A 27,751-nucleotide genomic window follows, 5' to 3' on the forward strand; every position below is an offset into this window, starting at 1 on the left:
GTGTTATTCTTTAATTAAACAAAAAACATTTTCGTGCTGTAATTAAAAGGTGATAGCAAGATATATTACTCCCAGGTAGTTGTGATAACTGAATTCAAAATGCTGCTCAGTGGAGTGCACTAGTCACAGAGAAATCCTGAAATGGTAGATATCTATTGATAACTGCTCATTGAAATATTTTTTTAAAATGTTCCTAAGATATATGAAGCTCTGAGAAAATGTGACCATGCTGCATAAACTTCATTTGACAAAAGACATTAAGTTTTAGAAAATCAAATTGATCTAAAATTACAAGCAGTTCTGTGGCTTAATCCCAAAACAAATTCTAGAACTTATTTTTAAAGTACATTTTTGGGGGTTTTCTTTGCATAAGGAAGACTTAAAAATCTTAAAAAGATTAATATTCAGGTCCATGACTGGCTGGTTTCAAAGTCCACTGTAACTGTATAGAGTCAATGGCAAAACTAATTTGAATTGTCAGGATGTAATTTTTTTTTTTTTCCATTTGCTATCAAGCATCAGCTGATAGGCAGAGAGTTTAGAAAATGCCCTCCCTATTTAAGATAATGGCAAAAATAACAGGCACTTAGTGTTACCATTCTAGGGGTGTGGCGATTCTTTCCCATTCTCTCTCTCTCTCTCTCTCTCTCTCTCTCTCTCTCTCGTGATAAACTCAATGGGGTTGTCTATTTTTAACCTCCTGTTCTTTCCTTTTGGCAGAGTAATCAGTGCAAGCTGAGCTCTTTCCCTGAATGAATCCAAGTAACCCCAGTGATTGCCTTCTGAAATGACCAGCAGACACACTTCTGTCCAGAGCCTGTCCAGAGTATAAATTCTGGTTCTGAAGTACCATGTCCAGCCGAGGAAGTCCCGGTGTGGAGTTTTCTACGACGACAGTCAGTTCAGTAGCTGTTCAGGCCGGAGACTCCAAAATTGTTATAGCTGTCGTAAAGGTAAGGTAAAAACTTTCTTTTTTCTCCGTGGCTGTTGGCTTTGTGCTGTGTGTTGATAATCCTAGAGAACGTTCCACACAGTCGGCAGCACACAGCATATAGAAAATAACACAGCAACTACATCTTCCTGCTTTCTTAAATTGGCAACTAACAGAAACAAACCTCTAAGTCTCAGCTACTTAACTATAGTTTCTCTTTCAGTTAGTAGGAAAACATCTGCCGGCAACTTAATTAAAATAAAATCAGAGACCTCTGCCATGTACTTTCAGTTTGACTTTGAAAGACAAGGTACTCATGACTACAAGTTCATGATTACCAGGCTGGAGAGTCAAGTGGACCAGTAAAATGTCTGTGATTTTTTGAGCGTGGATATGATGAAGGAGGGAAGAGGTCGGTCCCAGGAGACAGGGAGTGGCACTGTTTTGAGCATGATGGAGGGCAGGGAACACCTAATAAGAGGCTCTGATATGTGCCCTCCACAACATTGGTTTTGACATGGGGAAGGCACTAGTAAATTCTTAACACATTTTGGGGGAGTGAAGACCCTGCCAAGGAAGGTGCAAAGGGCATGTGTCAAATTTGCCCTTAACAGCAGGAGGTGGAAGCCACTTGAGGCTTAAGGCTATTGCATATTTTATGTCAAACAATTTGCTGATTGCAAAGATGGCCACATGCCTTTAGGTTGAAGAAGATATCCATGATTTTTATTTCCTATGAACATGTCCCGCAAAAATCTCTGAAGAATTTTGCTTGCATTTAGACAGTTCACTACCTCAGGAATTCAGTGTTTAATGAAGGAAACCGGGCAAACAAGCTGGTGCTCACCAGCGAGTTACTTCCAGGACCTCACCAGCCTGAGTTGAATGATTTATCTGGCCTTTGTTAGAAGCCCGAACCGAGTCCTTTTCAGTTTAATGTAGTTGCTGCAAACTTTATGTTAATATGAAAATTTGTAACAGGAAAGCAGCACTTGATACTGAGCACTATACTTGATACGATTCACTATAGAAGCACTGAATGTAAAGTGTTCCTACCAACATTATTCCATTGCTCTTGAGACCTGGCCCTCATGTAAACAGCACCTCTGCTGACTACCTTGCCCTCAAGTCCTTTCAAAGGCAATAGGTGAACATGAAAAGAAGCCTGGAGCAGAAGTAGCAAAAGTTGATCGTTTGCATGTGATTTTATGATGCTTTGAGTAACTATAAATTTCAGCAATGAGGGAAAAGAGGCAAACTCATTGTTTAAAAAAAGCTAACTTTTCTTTCCCTCAAACAGGGAACATTTCTTAGAGCAGGAAGAGGAAGAATGTATATGGAATAAACTATATGAGAATCAGAGGTCAATTGACAGTACAGGGAAAAAAACCCTAAAATTACACTGGAAATACTTGTTTTAACTAGACTGTGTTTCTAAGAATGTTCCCTCTGATTACCCTCCACAACTTCTTTAACTCACTGGTGCCCCATATCAAATAAATCTCAAGCTATTCAAAGTAGAAAGGAATAGAAGTGTCTGTGTCTCATCCGTATGGGTTTGTTTCAAAACTGTCTTAGGCACTAATGATCTGGACTGGCCACACGTTCTTTTTTTTCATTTCTCTTCAGCGATTTGCTTATCCAAGTGCACGTGCCTGTTAGTAGTTCCCCTTGCTTCATCAGTTGTTGCTTCTTAGAAAAGCAATTCCTCAGGAAATGCAGTGGTGAATTACATTTTGGAGCAGTGGAAGTGTCCTAAGTGTGGAAAACAAGCTGGCTGCATTCATATGGCTATTGTCAGACGCATCTAATTTTATTGACATTTTCATACCCACATTATTGGTTACTTAACAACAAAAGTTGGAAAGTGTTATGTTTTTATTTCACTATAAGTTAAAAGTCTGTTGCTTCATCTGCTGTTTATTCTTTCCAGTTGAACGAGCAGGGTCAAGGTAAAGACACTAATCAGCCTAAATTGCATTTACAAAACCTTTCCCCTTTGGTGAAGTTTGCATCCTGCTTGATCAGGTGCAATTTCACTATTTTTTATGGTATTAAGTCTTGTGAGAGAGAGAATGTACAATTGTGTCACAAATTCTGTAATTTTGTGCTTTTCAATAATAATCTACTGCATGTGTTCGTCATTTGGCAATTTTCAACCTAAATACAATATGCCAAAAGAATTTACCCTAAGAATAAAAAAAAAAAAACCAGTGCACGGATTTATTTTAAACTGTTAGATTTTGGGGCGCCTGGGTGGTTCAGTCAGCCAAGCAGCCGACTTGGGCTCAGGTCATGAACTCCCAGTTCATGAGTTTGAGCCCCACATCAGGCTCTGTGCTGACAACTCAGAGCCTGGAGCCTGCTTCAGATTCTGTGTCTCCCTGTCTCTCTGCCCCACCCCTGCTTGCGCTCCGTCTCTCTCTGTCTCTCAAAAATGAATAAACATTAAAAAAAATTTAAACCTGTTAGATTTCAATTTAAATAAGGCCTATTTCTATGAAAAGAATAAAGTGTTCACAGTATAACTGAAACTAAAAAAGAAAGAAAAAAGAGAAAAGAAGAAAAAAGAGAAAAGGGAAGGAACAAGAGGAATTGAAAGTACATTTTATTTCATTTTTATTTTTAGTGTGGCAAGTGGGTACAACTTCAGTTGGCTGAATCACAGCCCAATCTTCTAGAAATTGGTAGCAGTCAAGATGAGACCAAAAAACTTCTTCATGATCATGAACTTCTTTTGGCCAAGCTCAAGGTAAGATATTAAAATGTGAAGCAGGTACAAAATTAAAAAGAAATAAAAAGCTATTTCTTATACTTCCTCTTGATTTGTCTGACATCACTGGCCTATGGCCATTTTAATATAGTGCCACATAGATAATGGAAAAACTCTATAGTTATTTATGAGCAAATACCATCATTGGAGAGAAGTAGCAAGATTTTTAAAAGCCTTCCCCAAATGTGATCGAAAATATGGAGTGATAATATTTCACTGTGGAGAAATAATTTTTTTTTTTTTTCCTGGCTGTCTCAGTGAAAAAAAAAATTCCGTCATTTTTCCATTTCATCCATTATGCTGTCAAATCACAACAACAGATCCAAACTTTTTATTGTTAATGATACCTGCTGGCAAGAATAATATAGAAGCTTATTTTGCCTCTGTTGAACTATTGAAAGTATCTGATTTTGTATTTAATATTAAGAGTTCTTGAAACCAAATAATAATTTTAGTAAAATTAGAGTTATTATTCCATATATATATTGTGGTTATTTAGTTCAGAATCTAAAAATAAAATTATCTTGAGATTGCCAGATAAGGTATCTATTCAGGGCCAGCTACATAATTTGTGGAGCTCAGTGCAAAATAAAAAGGTGGACCTCCATTCAAAAAGCAAGAAAATGCTTTTTCTTGACCTGTCATATTGTATTTGATCTACTATTTAATGTCTAGCTCCTTCTGGCATGGGATACGTGTTGGGCGAGTGCACAGCCTCACAGGTTCTGGGCCCTGGCCATGACTCAGTGCACAGGGTGTGGGCCTGATCTCAACCTTTCCCAACTGTGCCCTGACCCCACCAAGCAGATGGCAGAGGTCACTGAACAAGGGCGGGGGAACAGACAGGATAGCAAAGAGACTTTCCCTAGGAGGCAGAACCCCATGTGAGATAAGACTCCAATCCTCCAGCACTTCCTCTGTTGTCCCAGTGAACTTTACTTACAAAACACAAATTTGGAAATCAAATTATTAAGAATTTCAAGGCAGTGACAGGTAGAGTCACTTTAAACCCCAAGTGGTGTCCCCTTCTAAGGACAGAGCTCTGATGCAGCCAGCCCTGTGAGTAATAGCCCTTGCAGGTAAATGAATGTCTTCACTAAGATCAAAGAGGGTTGATTAGGCAGCCTGCAATGACTCTGTGTTTTTAGTACTTTAATATTACTGGCTTCTTTGAACATCTAGGCTGGATTTTATACTTGCTTCCTAGATTTAGAAGCAGATATAAACTGCATCTGATATATACCGACAGTGATTTCCTGATTGGACAGTAGTAAAAGTAATTGGGTATATCAGACTGGAAAGTTGAAGAAAGAATTAGTACTGAAGGAGGGAGCCATTAGAATCCAGAATTTATTTTCCTATTTAGACAGCTCCTTGCTCTGGTCTCTGTGCTATCTTTCAAAGGAGAAATCCCTGGCCACCAGGAAGTCCTTTGTATATAAGAAAAGAACACATTATGATGTGAAAGAACATTGAACCAGGAATCAAAAGATCTATGTTTTAGCACTAATTATACCACTAACTAGCATAATTCAGCTGAAAATTCAAAATCTTGCTACTGCTACACAAAAAAACTGAATTCCACGAATTGTGGAAATCCAGCACTTCCTCAAAATTCCTGCTTATCCCCAGCAGTTTACTTTCTCATGGTCTCCTGTGTCCCCAGCTCCTTCTTCTACACCTGCCAGCTGTTTCTGCTGAAGTTAACTTGGACTCGAAACTACATCCCTTCCCCAGTTCCCATTAACAATTCATGCCAGCCAGCATTTCCTGGTCTATTAATGAAGTGTGAGTGGTGGGGAAGCTCATGGAATTCTGGACCTTTTAGGCTACCTCTCTTTTCTCCCAACCCTATTCCTGTCCAGGCCCACACAACTCCTGGGGGAGTGCTCTCTTAGGCAAAGCAGTTCAGCTTCACAGCAACTATGCTCAAATTTTTATTCCTAAATCCATTCAGGAGCTCTGCTGGAAAAGGGCTTCCCATTTAACAGGATCCACCCTCAGAAGGTGCTTGTGATTCTAGATTTTAAAGTTTTGTTGTCCTTTAATGCCAGTCTTCTGACTATGGACTAGCCTTCTGGACATCAGGCTTTTTAACTGTAAAATGAAGAGAGAGGATATAGATCAAAGCTTCATATCCATTGTGGATCTTACCATAAGGTGCCATGGGATCATAGGACCATTCTCCCTCTCTGCGTGTGGTTTTAGGTAAAAAGGCCTTTGGCTTCACCTAGGCCTCATTTTCATGATGACCTCTTTATGTCTATCTCCTATACCCTCCCTGACCCCACCGATAACTATCAGCTCAGCCACCCACCCCCCCAAGAAATTTTAAATGGTAGCATCATCCTCCAATATTGGAGGATTGATTAAAAAAAAGAAACCAAGGAGTCTGAAGTCTGTTCCAGATTGGCTGACAAAAGCCTTTTTAAAATAACAAAAAGGTAAATTCCATATTGCAAATACATAGATCACAATTTTAATCAATTTATTAGCTATTATGCTGTCAGTGTAGGCACAACTTAACCTGTAGCACAAAATTTTTGGATCCAAGTTAGTTTTAATGTGAGCTTTTGAATGATAAGAACATTAGTAGTTCAATAAGCCAATAATATTTAATATTTAATGTTCATTCCAGTTTTTTTCCTATGCACAGCATTCTGCAATTTGTTCTAATTATAAAGAAAAATGCTCTTTAAGGGGTGTTGGCAGGGTGTAAGCTTCAGCACTGAGCTTACTTTGATTTGGGCATAACAGTTAGCCTCTCTGGTCTCAGGTTCTTCATTTGAAAAATTATGATAAAAGCAATTACCCTCAAACAACTAAAAAGAAAATGTTGGGGGACAAATTCAATGATATATAGATAATAATAATAATAATAATAATAATAACAATTGTGTTAATAATTGATATATCAGAGTAATCTGGATATTTAATTTGATAGAAAAGCAATTTTCTTCCCTCCATTGAAAATTATCTCAAACCCTAGTAATTTAGACTAAAGGAAAAATTTCTGGAAACACAGAATTTTTATGAGTTTTTCTAATGTTGGTAATGTTTATACCCTGAAGATATTATTTTCCTTTCAGCAGTATAGTACTTAGTTCCAGTGGAATGTCCAGAGAAAAAATATTTCCCTATTTTCAGTGGTGAAAGCATAATCATGTGGAAAAAACATTAACTCCCAAAAGGCATCTAGATTCCCAAACCTTACCCAAATTATTTCTAATGAGAAAGAAGAAATTCGGGAAAGAGGAGACAGATTTAAGTCAGGTGAAGATCTGCCTATGGTTGCTCTCGACGTTACATTTCTAAGTGGTTATAGGAGGTAAGAGGAACTGGAAATACCTTAGGGATATTGCTGAGAATATTCTTCTCAGCCTGTGTCTTGCAACTAACTACGTTGCTATTGTCCAAAGGAATGATACAAACCAAAAAAACTTCCAGCCACTGGCTTGTCTATTTATACATATGCAATATTAGCATTCAGTGAAGAATGACCCTTTGGAGTATAAAATACTAAGTTTTACCTCTGATTTGACTCATAAAAGTATTGGTTACCAGATTATGACTAAATTCCTCACACAATGAATACTCATTTTTGTCCTATTCCATTCACTTAGCTGGAAATGAATGAATAAGAGATAGTCAAAGTATATTAGTAGTAAAGCTAAAAGTCTTATTAAAACTTGCCTTAAACATGGAATAGCATGATTTTCTGCTGTAAACTTGATTATTTACTAAGAATATATAGTCTTTAAATTTTTTGCGGTAAAATATATATAACGTAAAATTTGCAATTTCAACCATTTTAAGTGTTTATTTCCATGGCATTAATTACATTAGTAATTGTTGTACATAGTGTTGTACAACCATCACCACTATTTCCTGAACTTTTCCTTCACTCCAAACTATGCACCTATTAAGCAATGACTCCAATTGCTCCCTTCTCTGGTAACTTCAAATCTACTTTCTGCCTCTACAAATTTGCCTGTTTTAGGTACCTCATGTAAATGGAATCAGATAATATTTGTCCTTTGTGTTGGGCTTTATTTCACTTAGCATGTAATGTTTTCAAGATTCATCAATTTTGTAGCATTTATCAGAACTTCATTCCTTTTTATGAATGAATAATACTTCATTGTATGGATATGCCACATTTTATTTATCCATTCATATATTTATGGACACTTGGGTTGTTAACACTTTTCCACTATTATGAATAGTTCTACAATGAACATTGGCACACAAGTATCTGAATACCTGTTTTCAGTCATTTTGGGTATATTTAACTTTTTGAAGAAATACCAAAATGTTTTCCACAGCAGCTGCATTATACTGTATTCCCATCAGTAACATACAAGTGTTCCAATTTCTCAACATTCTTCCCCAAAATTGCTATTTTCTGTGTTTTGATGATAGCCATTCTACTAGGTATGAAGTGCTTTTGATTTATATTTCTCTAATGACTAATGATGTTAAGCTTCTTTATGTATTTACTAGACAATGTGTATCTTCTTTGGAGAAATGTCTATTCAAGTCTTTTGCCCATTTTTCAGTCAGGTTGTTTGGTTTGTTGTTGTTGAGTTGTAGGAGTTATTTATATATTCTGGATATTAATCCCTTGTTAGATGTAGGATTTGCAAATATTTTCTCCCATTCTGTGGGTTGTCTTTTCACCTTCCTGATAAGGTCTATTAAGAATATATTTTAATAAAGTAAATCTGTGTGACTTAATTATATGTATTTATACACTACAGAAAAATTTATAGCATGTATGTTGAGAATATGATGGAACCCTTTAGGACAGTATTAGAAGAGGACTAACTATTTTACATTATCTGCACCATAGCAGTGTTTTACCCTGAATGTTTACTTCATACAGGAGATTCATTTTCTCTTTCCCTATTTTCCCATAGACCCACAAATCTGATAGATTTACTCTGTCAGAAATTCTACTAAGTTCTTCCACCCATCGCTCCTGCTCCCTTTCTCTTCTCTACAGGAGTGAGGGGGTGCTGTGTTACCTGATTGGTGAGAGAAGGAAAAGTGGCTGCCATGCGGAAGCCAACCTCAATGTCTCTCAGCACAGACCCTGACTGCCCATGGGCTACATGTTCTTTATTCTCTCTGCTGCTGCTGACCTGGCTGGGAGCCACTGCCCAGCAGAGGCAGGACACCATCTCACCCTCTAGGGTGGTTCAATGTGTGTCTGTGCCTCAGACCCAAATCTCTTCACAGGCAGGTCCCATTGACTAGATTTTAGGAAGAAAAAGTAAAAGCCAAATCAACCCATCTTCTAGTCCTGATAAGAGCAGATATTTGATTTGTATCTGACCTTGATGTCTACTTTTCAATTGATTTGTAATCTTGACAGTAGAGAGGTGAGATTAATTTGTACCATTCAAATTCCAATACTTAAAAAAATTTTTTTTTAATTTAATTCCAGCATAGTTAACATATAGTGCACACAGTGTTATATTAGTTTCTGGTATACAATATAGTGATTCAGCAATTCCATACATTACCCAGTGCTCATCAAGATAAGTGTACTCCTAATCCCCTTTACCTATTTCACTCTTTTCCCCCACCCAACTCCCCTCTGGTAACCATCTGTTTGTTGTGTATAGTTAAGAGTTTACTTTCGGTTTGTCTCTTTTTTTCCCCCTTTGATTGTTTTGTTTCTTAAATTCCACATATGAGTAAAATTATATGGTATTTGTCGTTCTCTGACTGGCTTTATACTCTCTAGCTCCATCTATATTGTTGCATATGGCAAGATTTCATTATTTTTTATGGCTGAATAACATTTCATTTTGTATGTATATATGTGTATACATATATCACATCTTCCTTATTTGTCAAGAGGCACTTGGGCTGCTTCCACAATTTAGCTATTGTAAATAAAGCTGCAATAAATATTGGGGTGCATATATCTTTTTGATTGGTGTTTTTGTATTCTTTGGGTGAATACCCAGTTGTGCAATTACTGGTTATAGTTCTATTTTTAACTTTTTGAGGAACCTCTGTACTGTTTTCCACAGTGGCTGCAGCAGTTTGCATTCCCACCAACAGTTCACGAGTGTTCTTTTTTCTCTATGGCTGAAAGGGATCTGTGCCTTAGTATTCTACACTTGTGAAGTACCTGTCATATTTTTCACTGATAATTTTGGAGAAAGTCACTGGAGGACTATTCCTGGGGGAATAGAAACTAGTAGGCAGTTTAATTTTTCTTTTACACTTTTGAAAATGGAGACCTTTTTCTGTTAAAAAACAAAAAAAGCCATCTTACAATTATGAAGCAGTATAACTTCCTAGTGATTTTCCCCACCTCACTTGGCACTTTTCTAGTCTACAGGGTGTTTCTTTTCTGAGATAGTCAGCTCCAGTGAGTACTTAGAGGTATGGAGTGAAATAAAATTTGAATAGCATTCTTTAGATTGGAAAGTGCTATGGACAATGTGATAAGATATTGTTTTTATAAGAGAAGGTTGGTTTAAGTGAAGTCAGAGAGTCAATGACAATAGGCTTTTCAGACATGGAGTTAAGGTACATTAATATTGTAAATATCACAAATAATTTGTTAGTTCAGGCTAAGCAACAGTTCAGAGTGTGATAATACCTAGTGAAGTGTTGATGGGAATTGAGTTAGTGGAGGGGAAGGAATTCTAAAAGTGGAATATTTTGTAGGCATAGGGACTGTAGAGTAAAAAATTGGGGGTGGGGACAGTCTATCTTATCCCTGACCCTGGTTCAGCAGTAAAGGTTGGGCTTGACTCCTTGGCAGAAGCTGAAGGGCCTGTGGGAAACACGAGCCACTCACCATATTGCTCTGGCTGTGGCACCAAGTGACAAAGAGTTGGCAAGAAAGAGAGGCATCTTCCTTGTTTCTGTAGAAAACAGATAATGGCTTGGTTATAGCAAATACTGACAACGTTTTTGACAACTTTAGAAGGACTCAGTACACAGGTAGATTATGGTAGATTAAAGATGGCCATAAATATATTGGCACTCCTCCCATTGAGAATTGGAGTCTGTGTCCATTCTCTTAAAACTGAACAGACTCTGAGACTGCTTTGACTCAAAGAATACAGCATAGATAATGCTGTGCCAGTGTCCAGACCAAGTATCAAAAGACTGGCTGCCTTTACTTTCTGTAATTTCAAATAGTCACTCTTGGAACCTTACCAACTTGTGAGGAAGTCAAGCAGCACTGTAGAGAAGCCCATGTGGAGAAGCACTGAGGCTCCTAGCAACCACTCTGGCTGAGACCTTGGGTAACAGCCACCAACTTGCTACTTACGTGAGTGAGCCATCTGAGCCATCTTGGAAGTAGATTGATTCTCAGGCTTGGTTACGCTTCCCAGCTGAACTGTGTGAAGCAAAGACAAATCTTCCCCATGGAGCCTTGCTCAAGTTGAGGATTGTGAGCAAAATAAGCAATTATTTTAGGCCACTAGAATAGGCAGCAATTTGTCACATAGCAAAATATAACTAGAACTGAGGGTAACAGCAAGTGTGGTATCCTAAGGGGATTTTGAAGTCAGGAGTCATGAACCAAAAGGGACAAGAAGAAGAAAGCAAGATTTTCATGGGGAGACAGTTTAGAAGTGGAACTAAGTTTCGCTAAAATGAAAGATGGTGTCATGGTACTAATGATAAGCAAAAAGAAAATTCTGAAGCTTATAAATGATTTGCTTTCCGAAAATTGAAAGCAGATTCAAAAATATATCTATTATAATGTTACTCTATTTGAGTAGCATTTTGGTATAATTTCTTGAACAGGAGGAAAAGGTTTGTAGTTATAATTCAGCACACAGGTATATGCACAAAATATTATGGGTATAGTGTGGAAAGAATGACTGACAGGGAATCCAAGGGAATCTTGACAGAGAAAGTGATATTGGCTGTCATGAAAATGAAGATGAGTTTTCCAGACACCATAGCCCAATTTAAAGCACAAACAATAGACTAGGAGAATATATTTGCAGTTTATATGAAAGGCAAAGGGTTACAATCCTTCATATTGATAAGAGAGACAAATAAACCAATAAAATCAATAAAAAATACACAATTCACAGGAGGCAAATCGCCAATAAACCATGTAAAAGGGATGTTCAACAGCAGTAATAGCCTGAGAAGCAAAACTAAGTAATAATAAAAAATAAACCATGATTTGCCTAATAATATCATTAAAAATTCAAGATATTTATAATATCTAATGAGTGAAAATATGAGGAAAGGGGCATTCTGCCCTACTATTGGTGAGAATTTGGGTTGACACACTCATTTTGGAAACTTGCATTAAAAATGTAAAGTGCTTACATTGTGTGACTCAGCAACCTCACTTCTCTGAATCTCTCCTCAGAAATAAAAGCACCGGTAAAGATATAGATATGAAAGTGATTTTGCTATGATATTGAGCATCTTTCCACATGCTTTTAATGGAATAATTTAATTGGAAACAAAACAATGTCCAACAGTAAGGGAATACGTTTATAAATTAATTGTTTATGCTTCTTTCATCCTGTGGACGATTATGCTGAGTCCCAGGCTTCTTGTGATACAAGATGCTTAACCCAATGTTGGTTGGCTTTGTTAATTGTCACCAAATACATTCCTATTTGAAATCTGGGCCAAAAGTTAGGATCACACCTAGCATGTTTCGAGATCATAGGCCTGTGATCTCCAAGCTATTAGTTATTTAGAAAACAGTGCTTCTTTAAAATATAAATCTACAAACAAAAATTTTTCATTGAAAGTAAAACCCATAGCCTTACTAGTTATCACAAAAAGGGTCTTGGTCTGAGATTTGAACTGACAGGACCAAACTCTTGACAGTTTAAGAAACACCAATAAGGGATGGCAGAGATAAGATGGTAGCACAGGACCCACTCACCCCTACTCTCAATACTCATTACTGCTGAGCTAGCTTAAATGTTACTGTAATAATATCCCTTTTGCATTCTATACAGATGGCAACAGATCCTTCTGCTCTAGAAAAGGCCCAAATATATATTGTACTTACCCAAGAATGTATCTTTTCTACATATAGACTTTGTCTTAGATATAATGTGTAAATGTGTAAAACTCAAGAGTTTTTCAAATGGCTTGGCTATATCATTCTCATGACAAATTCATGAAGCTATTAGTCCTTAGGAGAATAAAAGGCAAACTTCTGATTCTGTGGTTAGCCCAGTCTTCCAAATTACCTGTATCCTCTATCTCCCTCCTACCACATATTTGAAGTTCAGAGACTTGAATGAGATTCGCATTTTTGTCTTAAAAAATTGTCTTAAAATGGAATACTGGTTCCAGTTCCAGGCAAGATAGAATAAATACTTTCCATGATACCTTCATTAAATGCAGCTACAAACCCTGGCAGAATGCATGTGTGCTGAGGATGCTGAAAAGTAAGAGCTAGTCAGTAGATTAAGGAAAGAGATCAGGATTCCAAATACCACCAAACCAGCAGTGTTGTTTTTTTCTCCCTCTACGATTGCCCAGCTTAGATTCAAAGGCAAGTTGACATCCTCAAGTATGCACCAGATGTGCACAGAAAAGGTTGTAGGAAAGTCTTCTCTTTCACGTGTAAGCAATAAAAAGAGGACTTCTATGGGTCAGACAGAAAGGGAGGAAATACCCTGCTTTTGTTTTTGCTTTTTGTTTTTCTCTTCTTTCTTCCCCAGCCCAGGCAGTCCCTTAGAGTTAATCATGATGGAGAAAGTGGAGGCAACCAGGCAGATGCTAAACCTCTGAGAGAGGGAAACCTCTCTCTGACCGGAGGAATTATTGTCTCAGAGCTTGTGGTGAATTTACATTGCTTTTTTTTTCTTTATTTAAAGAACTTTATTTCAACTTTATATTTTAGGACTTTATTTAAATTCAAATTAGTTAACATTTAGTGTAGTATTGGTTTCAGGAGTAGAATTTATTAATTCATCACTTATGTATAACACCCAGTGCTTATCCCAACAAGTGCCTTCCTTAATGCTCATCACCCATTTAGCCCATCTTTCCTTCACTTCCCCCCATCACCCCTCTGTTTGTTATAGTTAAGAGTCTCTTATGGTTTGCCTTGCTTTTTTCCTCCCTCTGTTCTCCCCACTGGCTGGTCCTGCAGACCCAATGGTGGGAAGTGCACAGTGGAGTGAGGAAACCAAAGCTCCAGGTTTCAGTGCAGAGGACCAGTAAGGGGGCTTCTGTGGCACAAATTTCAGGCAGAGTCAAGCCAGTGAAATTAAAAGAAGCAATCTTGCCTTCCAACTCCATAACTCATATTTTTATCGATGGCTCTCTAAATTTTTTTTTAAAAAGCCCAATTACTATGTCTGTAGGCAAGGAAATCTGAAGAACTATAAGCTCTCAAGTTGTTTCATATGACACTTCTTAAAATTTTAAGTTTCAACTCCAAACATACCAAGTTTTTACATAATTGTATTTGGAGAAACTCAAATCATTCAAGGCTATTGCTCACTGCTTTCTGAGAACCTGAGATTCTTTGGTTCAGTGATCCCATAGGCTACTGAACTTTTATTGATGTTATGGGGGAAAAAAGAAAACTTCTCTGCTAGTGTGTTACACTTATTAAAGCAGCAATAGGTACAAATATATAATGCAAACCATACAAGGAAGTCAACATACGTAAATTTAAATTTTCTAATTGCCATATATAAATTTTAGAGCATAAGATACTTCTGGTAGAAAAGGATAAATGTTTCATTTCAACATTCTAAGTTTCCACCTTATGAAACTGGAAAAGTAAGTTCAAATTTAAACCAAAGCAAGCTGAATGAAGGAAAAAATAAAGAGCAGAAATCCATGAAATTGTGAACAGGAAAACAATAGAGATGAATGGTTCTTTGAAAAGGTCAATGAAATCAATAAGCCTTTGGCCTAAGAGAGGAAAAAAGAGAGAAGACAAAAATGACCAGTATTAATGCAGGAGAGATAAGGCATCACCGTAAACCTCACAGACATTTAAAAATATGATATGGGAATACTATGAACAACTCTATGCAGATAAATTCAACAACAGAGAGGAAATAAACCAATTATTTGAAGACCATAAATTGCCAAAACTCACGCAATAAACAAAGTAAAAAGAAACAAGTTAAATTAATTTAATAATATGCTTAATTAACCCAATCATATCAAAAATATTATCAATTAATATGTAATCATTATAAAAAGTATGAATGAGTCATTTTAATCTTTTTTGTATTAAGTCTTCAAAATCCAGTATGTACTTTTGTACTTATAACACATCACAATTTGAAGTAGCCGCATTTCAAATAACTAGTGGATATCATGTTGTACGAGGCAGATTTAGAAAATAAAGAAGAATAAACCTTCTGGGAATCAAAATATTTTACTTATATTTTTTAGCTCAGGAGAAGTCTGCTTATACCCAAGGCAGTATATGTAGGCCTGAAAAGGAAAATTGTGAAATGAGATCTCTTTCAGAGACAAGAAATGAAAGAAAACCAGGCCAGTTTATTTCCAATAGGAAATTTATGAAAGCAGTTAGTAAAACCGTTATTACACACTGTCATAGAGGGAGTGGGAATATTTTTCCTAGTGTGATATTTTAAAATATGTATGTGCATAAATGTATTTGTGCATGTATTTTGTGCGTATTGCAATTGATTTTACTTGAAAAAGTAGTTTTTTTCAAACAGATAAGTTCCATAAGCATTTTTAAAAGTTTTATTAATTTATTTTGAGACAGAGAGAGTGAGTGTGCATGTGCATGTTAGAGAGGAGCAGAGAGAAAGGGAGAGAGAGAGAGAATCCCAACTAGGCTCCACGCTCAGCACGGAGCCCAACAAGGGGCTCAATTTCATCAGGACCATGAGATCATGACCAGAGCTTAAATCAAGAGTAGGACACGTAACCAACTGAGCCACCCAGGCACCCCAATCTACCAATTTTTATTGCCAGCTAATGTTTTGTGCTTGAAGAAGAAAGAATCATGATCTGTATATCGTTACTTACATAGATGAGGTAAAGATTTAAGTCTTTGGTAAAGCCTACTTTCCAGAACTAAGCCATTCACCTGGAAAAAGTGTTAAAAATTAATTAGGAAGACAAAAATTATACATTCTGGATTTTTTTCTTCTAAGAACAAAAAAACTTTCTTTATTGCCTGAGACTTACAACTGGCTTGTAGAAAAGATTAAATAAATATAGGAATACCAAATGACATTTTCAATTCTGAAATTTCCATCCTGACCAATTCATTGTCATCATGAGAGATTTCTTTTAATTGATCAAATTATACTTCTTCAAAAAGCTAGCTAAATGCAAATGGGATTTTGCCATAGTTGCCAGAACTTCTATTGTTAACTTAGTAACCCAATATATAGCTATAGGACCTAATCTGTGTACACACCTCAGAACTGGGTGCACAAAGGTTTGTGGGCATAACATGTTAACAAAATGAAGAGAATCCCTACCTCTTGAAAAGGTTGCAGATGCAATAATGGTTACTATTTAATGATCATATTCTATGTGCCAGCCATCATAATAGATGCATTAGGTATTTAATGCTCACATCAACTTTGTGAGGTAGGAAATATTCACATTTAACAGATGATAAAACAAATCCAATAGTGGCTTTTGCCCAAGTCCTACAATGGTTTATGCCACTATATGTCACTTCCACTCCACTTTATTTAAAGAGGTAGGATAAATATTCAAAATGTAATCATTGCCAGATAACATATGGAAAACTATGTAGGAAGTACTGACAAATGGCTCATGCAAGAGTCATCAGCGCAATAGAAGAGAGTATTTATTTGAATCTCAAAGGAAGTGATGGGCAAGAATTGGGAGTCAAAATGATATTCAGATCAGAGAAAGGTGTTAGCAAAGCTGTTGAGACAAGTATAAGAAAGATACACATGGTACGTGAAGAATCCTGCAAGGAAATGTCAAGAGATGAGACTAAACTGGTATGATGGAAGCTTGGGCTGGAAAGCAGTACATGCTGGGCTACACAGTTAGATTTGATTGTGGCAAAGAGAGGGTTCTTAAAGCAGGGGAAATATTGGGTAAAAATTAAGTTTGAGAAAGATTACCTTTATAACAATATGCAGGGTGGACTTGGGTGGAAAATGAGGCTTTTAATAGATATTGGAACTTAGAATTCTGAGTGTAAGAGTAAAGAGAATAAAATTTGAAAATTTGTATTGTAACAGTACCATATATTATGTATAGTAGAAATATACTTTGATGAATTAAAAAATTATAAAATATTATAGAATCAGATAATTTATTTTACATAAGGAATAAGGGAAAAATCAAGGATAATCCCAAACTTTTAAAGCTTATAGTATAAGAAAAATAGATGTCCCACTGCTATTGTTACATACTTGCCAAAAGGGTGCCATTTTGGTTTATTGTTTATTTTTAATTTAATTTTTAATTTAATTTAATTTATTTTTATTTAAATTTTAGTGAGTTACATACAGTACAATATTGGTTTCAGGAGTAGAATTCAGTGATTCATTACTTACATACAACACCCAGTGCTCATCACAATAAGTGTCCTCCTTAGTAGCCATCACCCCTCTAGCCAATCTCCTACCCATCTCCTTCTGTCAACCCATAATTTGTTCTCTATTATTAAGAGTGTTTTGTGGTCTGTTTCTCTCTCTTCTCTTTCCCCTCTTCCCATATGTTTATCAGTTTTGTTTCTTAAATTCCACATATGAGTGAAATTATATGGTATTTGTCTTTCTCTGACTTATTTCACTTAGCATAATACATTTGACTCCATCCACATCATTGGAAATGGCAAGATTTCATTATTTTTGATGACTAATATTTCCATATATATATACCACATCTTCTTTATCCATTCATCTGTCAATGAACATTTGGGCTCTCTCCATAGTTTGGCTATTGTGATAATGCTGCTATAAACATTGGGATGCATGTACCCCTTCAAATCTGTATTTTTGTATCCTTTGGGTAAATATCTAAAGTGCATTTTCTGGATCATAAGATAGTTCTATGTTTAGTTTTTTGAGGAACCTCATACTGTTTTCCAGAGTAGATGCACCAGTTTGCATTCCCACCAACATTGCAAGAGGGTTCCCCTTTCTCTCCATCCTAGCCAAGACCTGTTGTTTCTTGTATTGATAATTTTAGCCATTCTGACCGGTCTGAGCTGGTATCTCATTGTGGTTTTGATTTGTATTTCCATGATGATGAGTGGTGTTGAGCATCTTTTCATGTGTCTGTTAGCCATCTGGATGTCTTCTTTGGAAAAGTGTCTATTCATATCTTCTGCTCATTTATTCACTGAGTTATTTGGTTTTTGGGTGTTGAGTTTGATCAGTTCTTTATAGATTTTAGATACTAACCCTTTATGAGATATGTCATTTGCAAATATCTTCTTCCATTCCAAAGGTTTCCTTTTAGTTATGTTGATTGTTTCCTTCACTGTACAGATTTTTATCTTGATGAAGTCCCAATAGTTCATGTTTGCTTTTATTTCCCTTGCCTTTGGCGGTGTGTCTAGTAAAGGTGTTGCTGCGGCCAGGGTCAAAGAGGTTGCTGCCTGTGTTCTCCTCTAGGATTTTGATGGTTTCCTGTGTCACATTTAGGTCTTTCATCCATTTTGAATTTATTTTTGTGTATGGTGTAAGATAGTGGTCCAGTTTCATTTTTCTGCATGTTGCTGTCCAGTTTTCCCAGCACCATTTGTTGAAGAGGCTGTCTTTTTTGCATTGGGTATTCTTTCTTACTTTATCAAAGATTAGTTGATACATCTGTGGCTCCATTTCTGGGTTTTCTATTCTGTTCCATTGATCTATGTGTCTGTTTTTGTGCCACACTGTCTTGATGACTACAGCTTTGCAACATAGCTTGAAATCTGGAATCATGATGCCTCCAGTTTGGTTTATCTTTTTCAGGCTTGTTTTGGCTATTTGAAAAGGGATGCAATTTTGAATTGGAATGTTCTTTATATTGGACAGATTGGAGGTTAGTGATATCATTTGCTAGAGTGGTTTCAGGGGAACACTGATGCTGAACACCAAATTGCAGTTGTTTAAAGAATGAATGTGAAGAGAAGAATCAGAGATAGAAAGAATCAGCCATTTCTCCAATAAATTTGCAGCAAGAGGGTGATACTGACTGAGAAGTTTTTGTTAAGTTGGGAAAGGCCAGGTTTAGGGGAAATGGGAAACTTTCACTTAAGTAGTGGAGTGTGAGAATTAGTGAAGGGTATTTTATTCTGAATCTGAATTTCCATGAGATACAATTGTGAATTTGGAAGGATAGAGGAACAGTAAGAGTAAGAGTACAAAGAGGATAGATGACTAGAAGGTCTTACACAAGTGACCAAGGACCAGGGAATATGAGGCAGTTTTGAGCTTCCAAATGGTCATGGTGGATTTGATCCCAAGGTATCCTTGGTGAAGAAGTCTGGGATGGTAACTTCCTATTCCGGTCATTCTCAGTCTGATGATTATTTCCGGGCCTAGAACTCTAGGCAATTCAGGAAGCCAATGGGAGAGAGAATGATGAAAATAAACAATCTCCACATGGGACAAGAGGAAGGAAGACCTCATTAGGTAGCTAAACCTGGATGGCATCAGAGTTGCCTAGAAGCTTAAAAAGAAAACACAGGATTCATATATCCATGTTTCAAACATGAAGAAGCAAAGGAAGGCTGGGACACTTGTATGTTTTTAAGATTTGGGGCAGAAATTCTGATGCACAATGAGGAATAAGAGGCTGTGGCCCAAATCAAAAGAAACAGCTACTATTAAACAATCACATTAATGTGCTTGAACAGAAGTGCTGCCAATGGAACTGGGACAAGGGGCCATGCAAAATTAGAGGCAAAAATATTCAGGGACACATCACAAAAGTTTGGGGAAAAGGAATTTCGAGACAGAAGTATTGAATAGTGTTAGAAGCAGCAACAGGTTTGAGGCATTTGTCATTAGATTGGACTGGGAGGAAGTTATTATTGCTCTCTGAAAGCTTTCTGGAGGGCTCCCCATTTATGCTATTGACCATGCTCTCCTTTGAGCCTTTTCTGTAATTTGTGGCCTATGTATCTCTACTTTAGATCTGTTTCATGGAAAACCCTTATATGTTTCATTTTTGGCTTCTTCATCAGACTTAGAACATATTTCTATCTGTAAGGCCTACCACTGTTCTTGGTATATATATTCAGTAAATGTTTGTAGAATGAGTGAATAAATCAGGCACGGAAGGAATGAATACATGTACCCATTATATAACTTTAGGAACCAGTCATCTCTGTGTACTAACAAAAGAAACATGCATAAAAGGACAGTGGGTAAAAAAAAATAGTGATAATTTAAAGGGTATTCACATACCTTGCTCTTCCTGTTCACAGTGGTTCTGAGGGTTTTAAGGAGACTCAATTATTAATGTACAGAATATTTGGGCTCCTAAGAGAAAATGGTGGAAGTGATAAAATATTCATACTATAAGTTTTTCTGATTTGTGTCATCATTCTTTTAACTGAGCTGGATGATGAGTTTCTGAGTACATTATTGATATCCTCATTTTGGAATGCTAAGTCCCCCTCCTCTGGGAAGTGTTCCTTAAGCTCCGGCCCCATCTTAGGCCATCTCTGTCTATGTGTTTCCATTGCACTTCTCAATCAGCACCTCATTATATATGCAAAGACTTATACCCTAATGTGGTACTTGTTTGAGTGCAGCCTGTATAATGAATGTATTTAAAGTGTAGTTTATGAATATTTACACCAGAGTTGCCTTGGATACCTGTTAAAAGTAATTATGTAGACCATATGAGTTAAGACTGTCTGTAAATAGGGCAATTTGCAACCTGCAGCGCCACTGGGCTCTTGCTCAAAATTTAGTATCACTTCTAACATTAGTTTGCTTAATTTTTTTACATATGTATGCAGTTCTCATAAGAGTGCAAGCTTCCTCTGGGCAGAGATTGTGTTGGCACATATTAAGGTATTATCTGGATAATTTTGGACTAAATTCATTTAAGAGTTTGGGAGCCTAAATCATGACCTAAATGTATACATAATACTTTTGTTGAGTGCTTATTATGTGTCAACCACTTTTTAAAATTCAATAAATTAAATATATTAAATGTTTCAGGTGTATTAATTGGTTTAATCCTTTACATAACATATGAGATAAATTTTATGAGAGGTAATCCAACCTTAGAAGTTGGGCATGTATGGATGCCTGGGTGGCTCAGTCTATTAAGTGCCCAACTCTTGGTTTCAGCTCAGGTTATGATCTCATGGTTCATGAGACCGAGCCCCGTGTTGGGGCTCCATCCTGACAGCATAGAGCCTGCTTAGGATTCTCTCTCTCTCTCTCTCTCTCTCTCTCTCTCTGCCCCTTCTCTGTCCCATCTCTCTTTCTTTCAAAATAAATGAGTAAACTTAAAAAAAATAAAGAGGTACTGTCTGCAAAGACTGTGTCATAGGAAAAAAGAAGTTTAGCTTGTAAGCACACAGCCTGCCTGAATATGTATCCCAATGTTTCTGCTTAGTTTTGTAACTCTGGGAAAGTTACTTATTCTCTCTCTGTCTCCGTTTCTTCATCTGTAAAATGGGTATAATAATAGTGCCTGCCTACCTCATAAGGTAGGTGTGAGAATTCAATGAATTAAAACACTAAAAGAATTTAGAACAGGGATACACACATAGTGTTAAATGATTGGTAACTATTATTATTTTTACAGATGAGGAAACTAATGTACACACAAGTCATTTGCTACAAAGCTAGGAAGCAATGGAGCTGGACTCCAACTCCAGGAGTGTGCCTCTGTGCCATACCTATACTTCGCATGACCATTGGTCATTGATTGTACTATAAAATCCCACTCATTTGGGAGAGTTATAAGGATGGTATGAGTAACTTCTCAGCTTACTGAAAAGGACCACTCAATAATTTCTTAGCAACGTTATGGCCATGGATCCTATAGGATTTGCAGGAACCAAGTCGCAGTAGCATCAAGATGGTTCTGCTCTTTCAGGCTAGATTCCCTGTCTCCTGTGTTCCTGACTCTATGCTTGGCTTTAGGGGGTAGAGAGACACAAAAGAAATGTGAAAGACATCCTTGGCCTTCAGCAACTTATAATGTATAATAACAAAGCAATTAAATAACAATGAAATCACAACATCGAGGCTTTGGATGATTAACTAAGTCCCCAGATGAAAGATGTTGATAGGCAAATTCAGGGAAAAAAGGAAATTAATTCAGCTGGAGTGGTTTCTTAGTGAAGGTGGAATTTAAGGTCAACCTTGAAATATGGGGCTGTGGGAGTAAGTGGTGTGAGAAGAGTTTCTGGGCCAGAGCAGAGGGCTGACTCTTCAAGCCAGAAGTAGCTTTGTCTTTCCTCCACTTTGGCTTCATCCTGTGTACAAATACTAGCTTCATACTCATATTTATTTATCCTTCTTTTTGGTACAAAAACTTCCCAATGTTCTAGCTTTCATCTAGTCTTAGGGAATGTGTCATTCTCTTTGTTATTGTTTTTGTTTTTTATTCAAACATGGTAGAGTTCAAGTTCTCCAGTAAAACACACAATGGCATTCTTGATAAGCGTTCAGAACTCTGTTTTTTTTCAGTAACATAAAAGGCTACAGAACTCTTAGGGAAAGGTAGTAAATCTAAACAAATCCAAGACAACTTCCACAAACAATAGAAGCCACAATTAATAATCTAATCCACACACCTGTATATTACTTCTAATTACATTAGTTACTTCATTTCACAGAGCAGACATGGAAGAGTCATTTACATGTAAAATATCTGAGAAGGAAAAATTAAGAAAATACAGTTTTGAAAAATAATGTAGAACTTTTGGGTACCTAAATCATGACCTAAACTTAAAAATCTGTTTTAAAATGCCATCTTTTATTGGGTCTATGAGAAAGAAATCTTTTTTGAACAACAATTGTTCGACACTAAACTGAGGAAAAGAAAATATCTGGTTCCATTTACATTTAATTATAAAGAGACTAAGTTGTAACTTTGAAGGGTAAAGTTGTTCTGGCATTTTCATTGTGAATGGATTTTATGGTACCTTAGTAAAGAACTCTGGTTGAAAAGTGACCCCTTTGCCCCCTAAAAAACTTACTTTTTATTTTATTTGTTTGTTTGTTTGTTTGTTTAAATTCAAGTTAGTTGACATACAGTGTAGTCGTGGCTTCAGGAGTAGAACCCAGTGATTCATCTCTTACATACAACACCCAGTGCTCATCCCTAAGAAAAAGCTTACTTTTTAAAATCCAAATCGACTGATTCAGTACAATGTCAGAATTTTTCAAGTTGGTTTTGTTTTGTTTTCTTTTTCTTTTTTTTTAAGTTTATTTATTTTTGAGAGAGAGTGCATGCATGAGCAGGGTAGGGCAGAGAGAGAGGGAAACAGTGAATCCCATGTAGTTTCCATGCTGTGAGTGCGGAGCCCGATGTGGGGCTCTATCTCACAAACCCCAAGATCATGACTTGAGATCATGACCTAAGCTTAAATCAAGAGTCAGATGCTTAAATGACTGAGCCACCCAGGTGCCCCTAAGTTGGTTTTCTTAATTTTGCCTCTTTCTGTTATTGCTTATTGTTACTGACGTTTCGTAGCAACAACACAATCATCTGATATTTTACGAACTTGGTTTTAGCACAGAAATCCCTGAAAGTTAGAGCTGTCACAAGAATTTTTCATTAAATGAGGCCTTGTCTAACTTTCAGTTAGAGGCTGTTTCCACTCAGGACAGCTGTGGCCCATGGAGTTTGCAGCAGCCCATTAGCTGCAGCTTCTATTTCAAACTGGAAGCCAACCAGAAATCTAGTTCTGCCATTTGTGTGCCAGTTTGGATTAGGGGCAGCCCAAACGAATAAAGCAGGGTGATAACACCACCAAACAGGCATGTGCAGTTAGGTTTGCCTAGCCAGAATTAGGTGGTGGCTTGTTCATTACTCTTGCATCAGAGAAATGGCTGGGGTGAACACAAGAATTTGATGCAGGAGGCAGCAATGGAATTAGGACCTGACGCCTAACGGGTTTTGGATAGGCAGGAATGAAAATATAAAATATTCTCATTAAAAAGAACAGCAAACACCAAAACAATCTGTGATGTTATTTGCAAGAGACTGACCAAAATAATCGAACTTAACTGTCTCCTATTCTCAAAAGTTTGTGAAATGTTCATTCTTTGCGGTCAAGTATCCTAAGTTAATTATCTTCAGTTTAGTGGTCAAAAATATTATTTCCATGCATTAGTGACTCTACCTGTACTCCACAGTCTATTTTACAGATAGACTGTGCCATGTCAGGAAAACATATGCAGGATATGCCACATATATTTGCTCTTTTAGAAAATTGCTATTCAGGGGACCATTTAATGCTCCGCTGACGAGAAAATCCATAATCCTTTTTGTGTGCTCTGCGTGGCGGTTGAGGTGGTGTAATGTCCATAAAATATGCTATACTTAAAACCAGTGATTTCAAAGCTACACTTAAAAAGACAGAGTGCATTTTTCAAGTATCATAGAATAGCCTTGGTTCCCTATTCTTTTGGAACCCAAAGGCAAAGTAGTGTCTTTTAGCATCTCTTTAAATAACCAGTTTTATGATGCTGGCCAGAGTGTTTTTTTCTCAGATCCAATTCCAAAATACTTCCCTGAGTTTAATGACTAACCAAGTGGGAGAGGAAAACTTAAATTAAACTGGCCTTGACCAAATCCTGAGGCAAGCCATTTTTCATGGATTGCTCATCTTAGAAGCTCCATAGCTCAATTGTCAACAAAGTCTGCTTACACTGTAAACTGGGCATTCCATTTTGTTCCAACAACTAGCTTTCTAAAAACAAAACAAAACAAAACAGAACAAAAAACATGTTATTACTGCTACTGTTAATTAATCTAAGTGTTATATTTAGCGAATGCCCTGAGGATTCTTTAATTTGAGGATAGATTGTTTTAAATCTGAAAATATCTTGTTTTTCCAAAGCAAGGACAATAAATCAATTTTTAAGATTTTGAAAATAGATTGAATTATATATATACATATTTGCACCACCGACAGTGTCTAATTTGTCTTTGTGATTTTTTTTGTGTGTGTAATCCAACTGCTACTTTCTTCATGTTTAAGGATGGCAGCCAGATGAAGGGAGAGCTTTATTATGTTCTAAAGCAGGTGACAGGGAATGAGGGTCTAAAGAAGGGCATAGAGAAGACTTGAGAGGTAAAGACCCAGTGTGTTTTACTCCCAGGGATAGGAAGGAGAGATTACCACCCACCTTACACCCTTATAAAGCATCTTTCTCCCAAATGAAGACAGAAGCAGGAAGTAGAAGTTCATTTGTAAGACAGGTTTCTCTAGTTTACAGTGGAATGATGCAGCTTTTTAGCACAGCCAACACTGTTAAAAAATAGAACTAGAGTTAATTTTTTCCCCCAAAGGTCAACTATTGTTCAGATAGAAATCAAGAAAGTAAGATGTGATGAAAGTTGGACTAAAAGGTCACTGTTAGGCACTTACTTTTTTTGTAACTATTCATTAAAAAAGTTCAAAATATCTGGATAACATTGAAAGTTTGATAATTTTAACTTACAAGTATTTCTGCTATGTGAAAATAGAAATTCTAAATAAATAAGTGGATGCATTTTTATGCATGTTCAAAATCTACACCATCCCCTACTTAAAAAAAGAGAGAGAGAGAAAATTCCTGAAGCATGGGGGCTGATGTAAGTTTTGCCTGGGAACCAGTTCACTCAAACTTCACCATTTCTGTCACCTTCTACTCTTTAGAAACACAGAATCTCAGCAGCTCATAAAGTCCAGACTCCTCTAGTCCTTCACCATAATGTCACCTTCCACCCTCCATCCTCAGCCAGAATTCAACCTATTTTCCACTAGGTAAAAGTTAACTCATGCATCAAAATGTATCAAGATATTAATATGCCTACCCTAATTCTCACCCTTGCCATACCCTAGATTTGAGAAAGTGGCTTCCTAAACACATGATAAGAAAAGCTGAGAAGCAGCCTAGTTATCCTGGAGAAGACCCCAAACACTTAAGAATTGGTAGTATTTCTGAAAATGGGTGTGAAGGTAGAGATTTAAAAAAAAATACTAATGTGTCATTCCTTCCACTCACTAATTCAGTAGGTAGTGAAAGCAGGTACTGGATTATACACAGCCTGGATTATACACAGCCAACACAAAGATGAAAACAATATTGTCTTTGTATCATGGAACATACATGAAGGTGGGCCAGCTTTTGCAATTTTGCATTTTGAAACATTTCGAACTTACAGAAATCCTTTACCTAGATTTACTAATTGTTAACATTGCATTATATTTGCTTTCTTTTCCTCACCAAATGATAAGAAATTATATACTTTTCTTTTTGGGGGAAGGGAGAGAACTATTTAAAAGTAAGTTTCAGACATCAAATGTTGGATGTTTAAACAAATAAGCACAGTAAGTTTGGAGGGGTTTTAGCAGAAACCCATATAAAATTTAGTTACAGGGAAAAAGGAGAGTATAGGAGGAGATCAGGAAATTCTTCATAAGATTATTTTCCAGGTATATATGGGGTGGGAAGATAGCCTATGTAATAAGAAAAGCATGTACCAAGGACCCAGGACCAACCCAGTGTGGAGCATTGGGAGAGCAGTAAATAGCTTTGCATAGCTGGACCATGGACTAGGGAGAAGGTGTTTAGAAAAAGGATCATGGGAGAGATAGGATGGTCAGGTAGGCAGTGACCAGATATGCCATAGAAAGCAGGATTCTCTTTATCTTACGGTTGATGAATAATCACTGGCAGGTGTTAGGTGGGGAATGACCTGATTTGTACACTGTTGCCAGAACTATATAGAGAACATGTCTAAAGTTAGAAAAACTACTGTAAGGGAGAAATTTTCAGATACGTTGATAAACCTAGAGATAGAAATATTTTAGAAATTGATGGCCTTTTAAAAGCCCTAATACTCACTCATGAATAGATGTTCTATTTTCCATCCCCAGAAGAATGGATATGTGGAAATATGCTTCAAAAAAACATGGTTGTACATCAGAATCAGTTGAGGAGTTTTTGAGAAACAAAGATCTCCAGGTTGATTTTTTAGGTCTTGGTTTTTGTTTGTTTGTTTGTTTTACTCCAAACCTATTGAGTCAGAATCCTCTGAAGTGGGACCTGGGAATCTGTATTTTTTTATGTTTATTTATTTTTGAGACACAGAGAAAGAGCATGAGTGGGGAGGGAGGGCAGAGCGAGAGGGAGACACAGAATCTGAAGCAGGCTCCAGGCTCCGAGCTGTCAGCACAGAGCCCGACGTGGGGCTCGAACCCACAAACCGTGAGATCATGACCTGAGCCGAAGTCAGACATTTAACCGACTGAGACACTCATGCACCCTGGGAATCTGTATTCTAAGGGTCTCCCCCAGGTTCACTGCCTGGAATTTGGGATCACTGACCAGTAGAGAGGCACAAGGAGAATCAGCAGCAGGGGTCTTTGCAAAGGGCTGGTCAGTGCCTGGGACAACTCTACCAAATGCTAGGGGAATGCTGTTTTGCATAAGCCTGCATTGTTCAGGTCACCATGTCATTCATCTCTTTGTGTCCTTGGAAAATATCACAAAGTCACGTACAAGGTAAGGGCTCCACAGATACCTGAAAAATGAATGAGCATTGCTTAACCCTAATGATAGTAAAGGAGATGGCTAGCATTATGATTGTGTATCTTTGACCAAAGCACTCTAAAAATACCAATTTATTAAAATAAATGATAGAGGAAGCCTGAAGCCCAGATATTTACTCAGACTTTTCAGCAATTCTATTTTTTTTTTAAATCAGACTCAGCCATTAAAAAAAAACACAAAGAATCAGCCATTTTGATAAAATACCTGCTTTAAAGAGAAGAACAATATAGGAGATGACATCAATCAACTTGTAAACTCTGCCACTGAGATTTTATGGGCTAAACTAAGAAAATGTATTCCCTGGTACTCCTTCTGAATCAATTATCACCACTGTGTGATTATAACAGATAA

General features: G+C 36.9%; 1 protein-coding gene across 7 annotated transcripts in view; it reads left to right on the top strand.

Moving 5' to 3' along the window:
- The first annotated feature begins 597 nt into the window (after window positions 1-597).
- The window catches only part of CCDC141 (coiled-coil domain containing 141), a 205,257-nt gene continuing 178,103 nt past the window's right edge, over window positions 598-27,751 (top strand). For 3 of the 7 annotated variants that reach the window (XM_019460897.2, XM_019460903.2, XM_019460922.2), the window contains exons 1-2: window positions 600-953; window positions 3,561-3,683. In XM_019460897.2, coding sequence (XP_019316442.1) covers window positions 852-953; window positions 3,561-3,683 — 225 coding nt within the window. In that variant the 5' untranslated portion in view covers window positions 600-851. Of the gene's footprint in view, window positions 954-3,560; window positions 3,684-27,751 lie in introns of all 7 variants that reach the window. The other 4 variants (XM_019460909.2, XM_019460917.2, XM_019460899.2 and 1 more) reach the window with 3 other exon arrangements.

This window comes from Panthera pardus, unplaced genomic scaffold, assembly GCF_024362965.1.
Source record: "Panthera pardus isolate Hobbes unplaced genomic scaffold, ASM2436296v1 HiC_scaffold_10, whole genome shotgun sequence".
Taxonomy (NCBI): domain Eukaryota; kingdom Metazoa; phylum Chordata; class Mammalia; order Carnivora; family Felidae; genus Panthera; species Panthera pardus.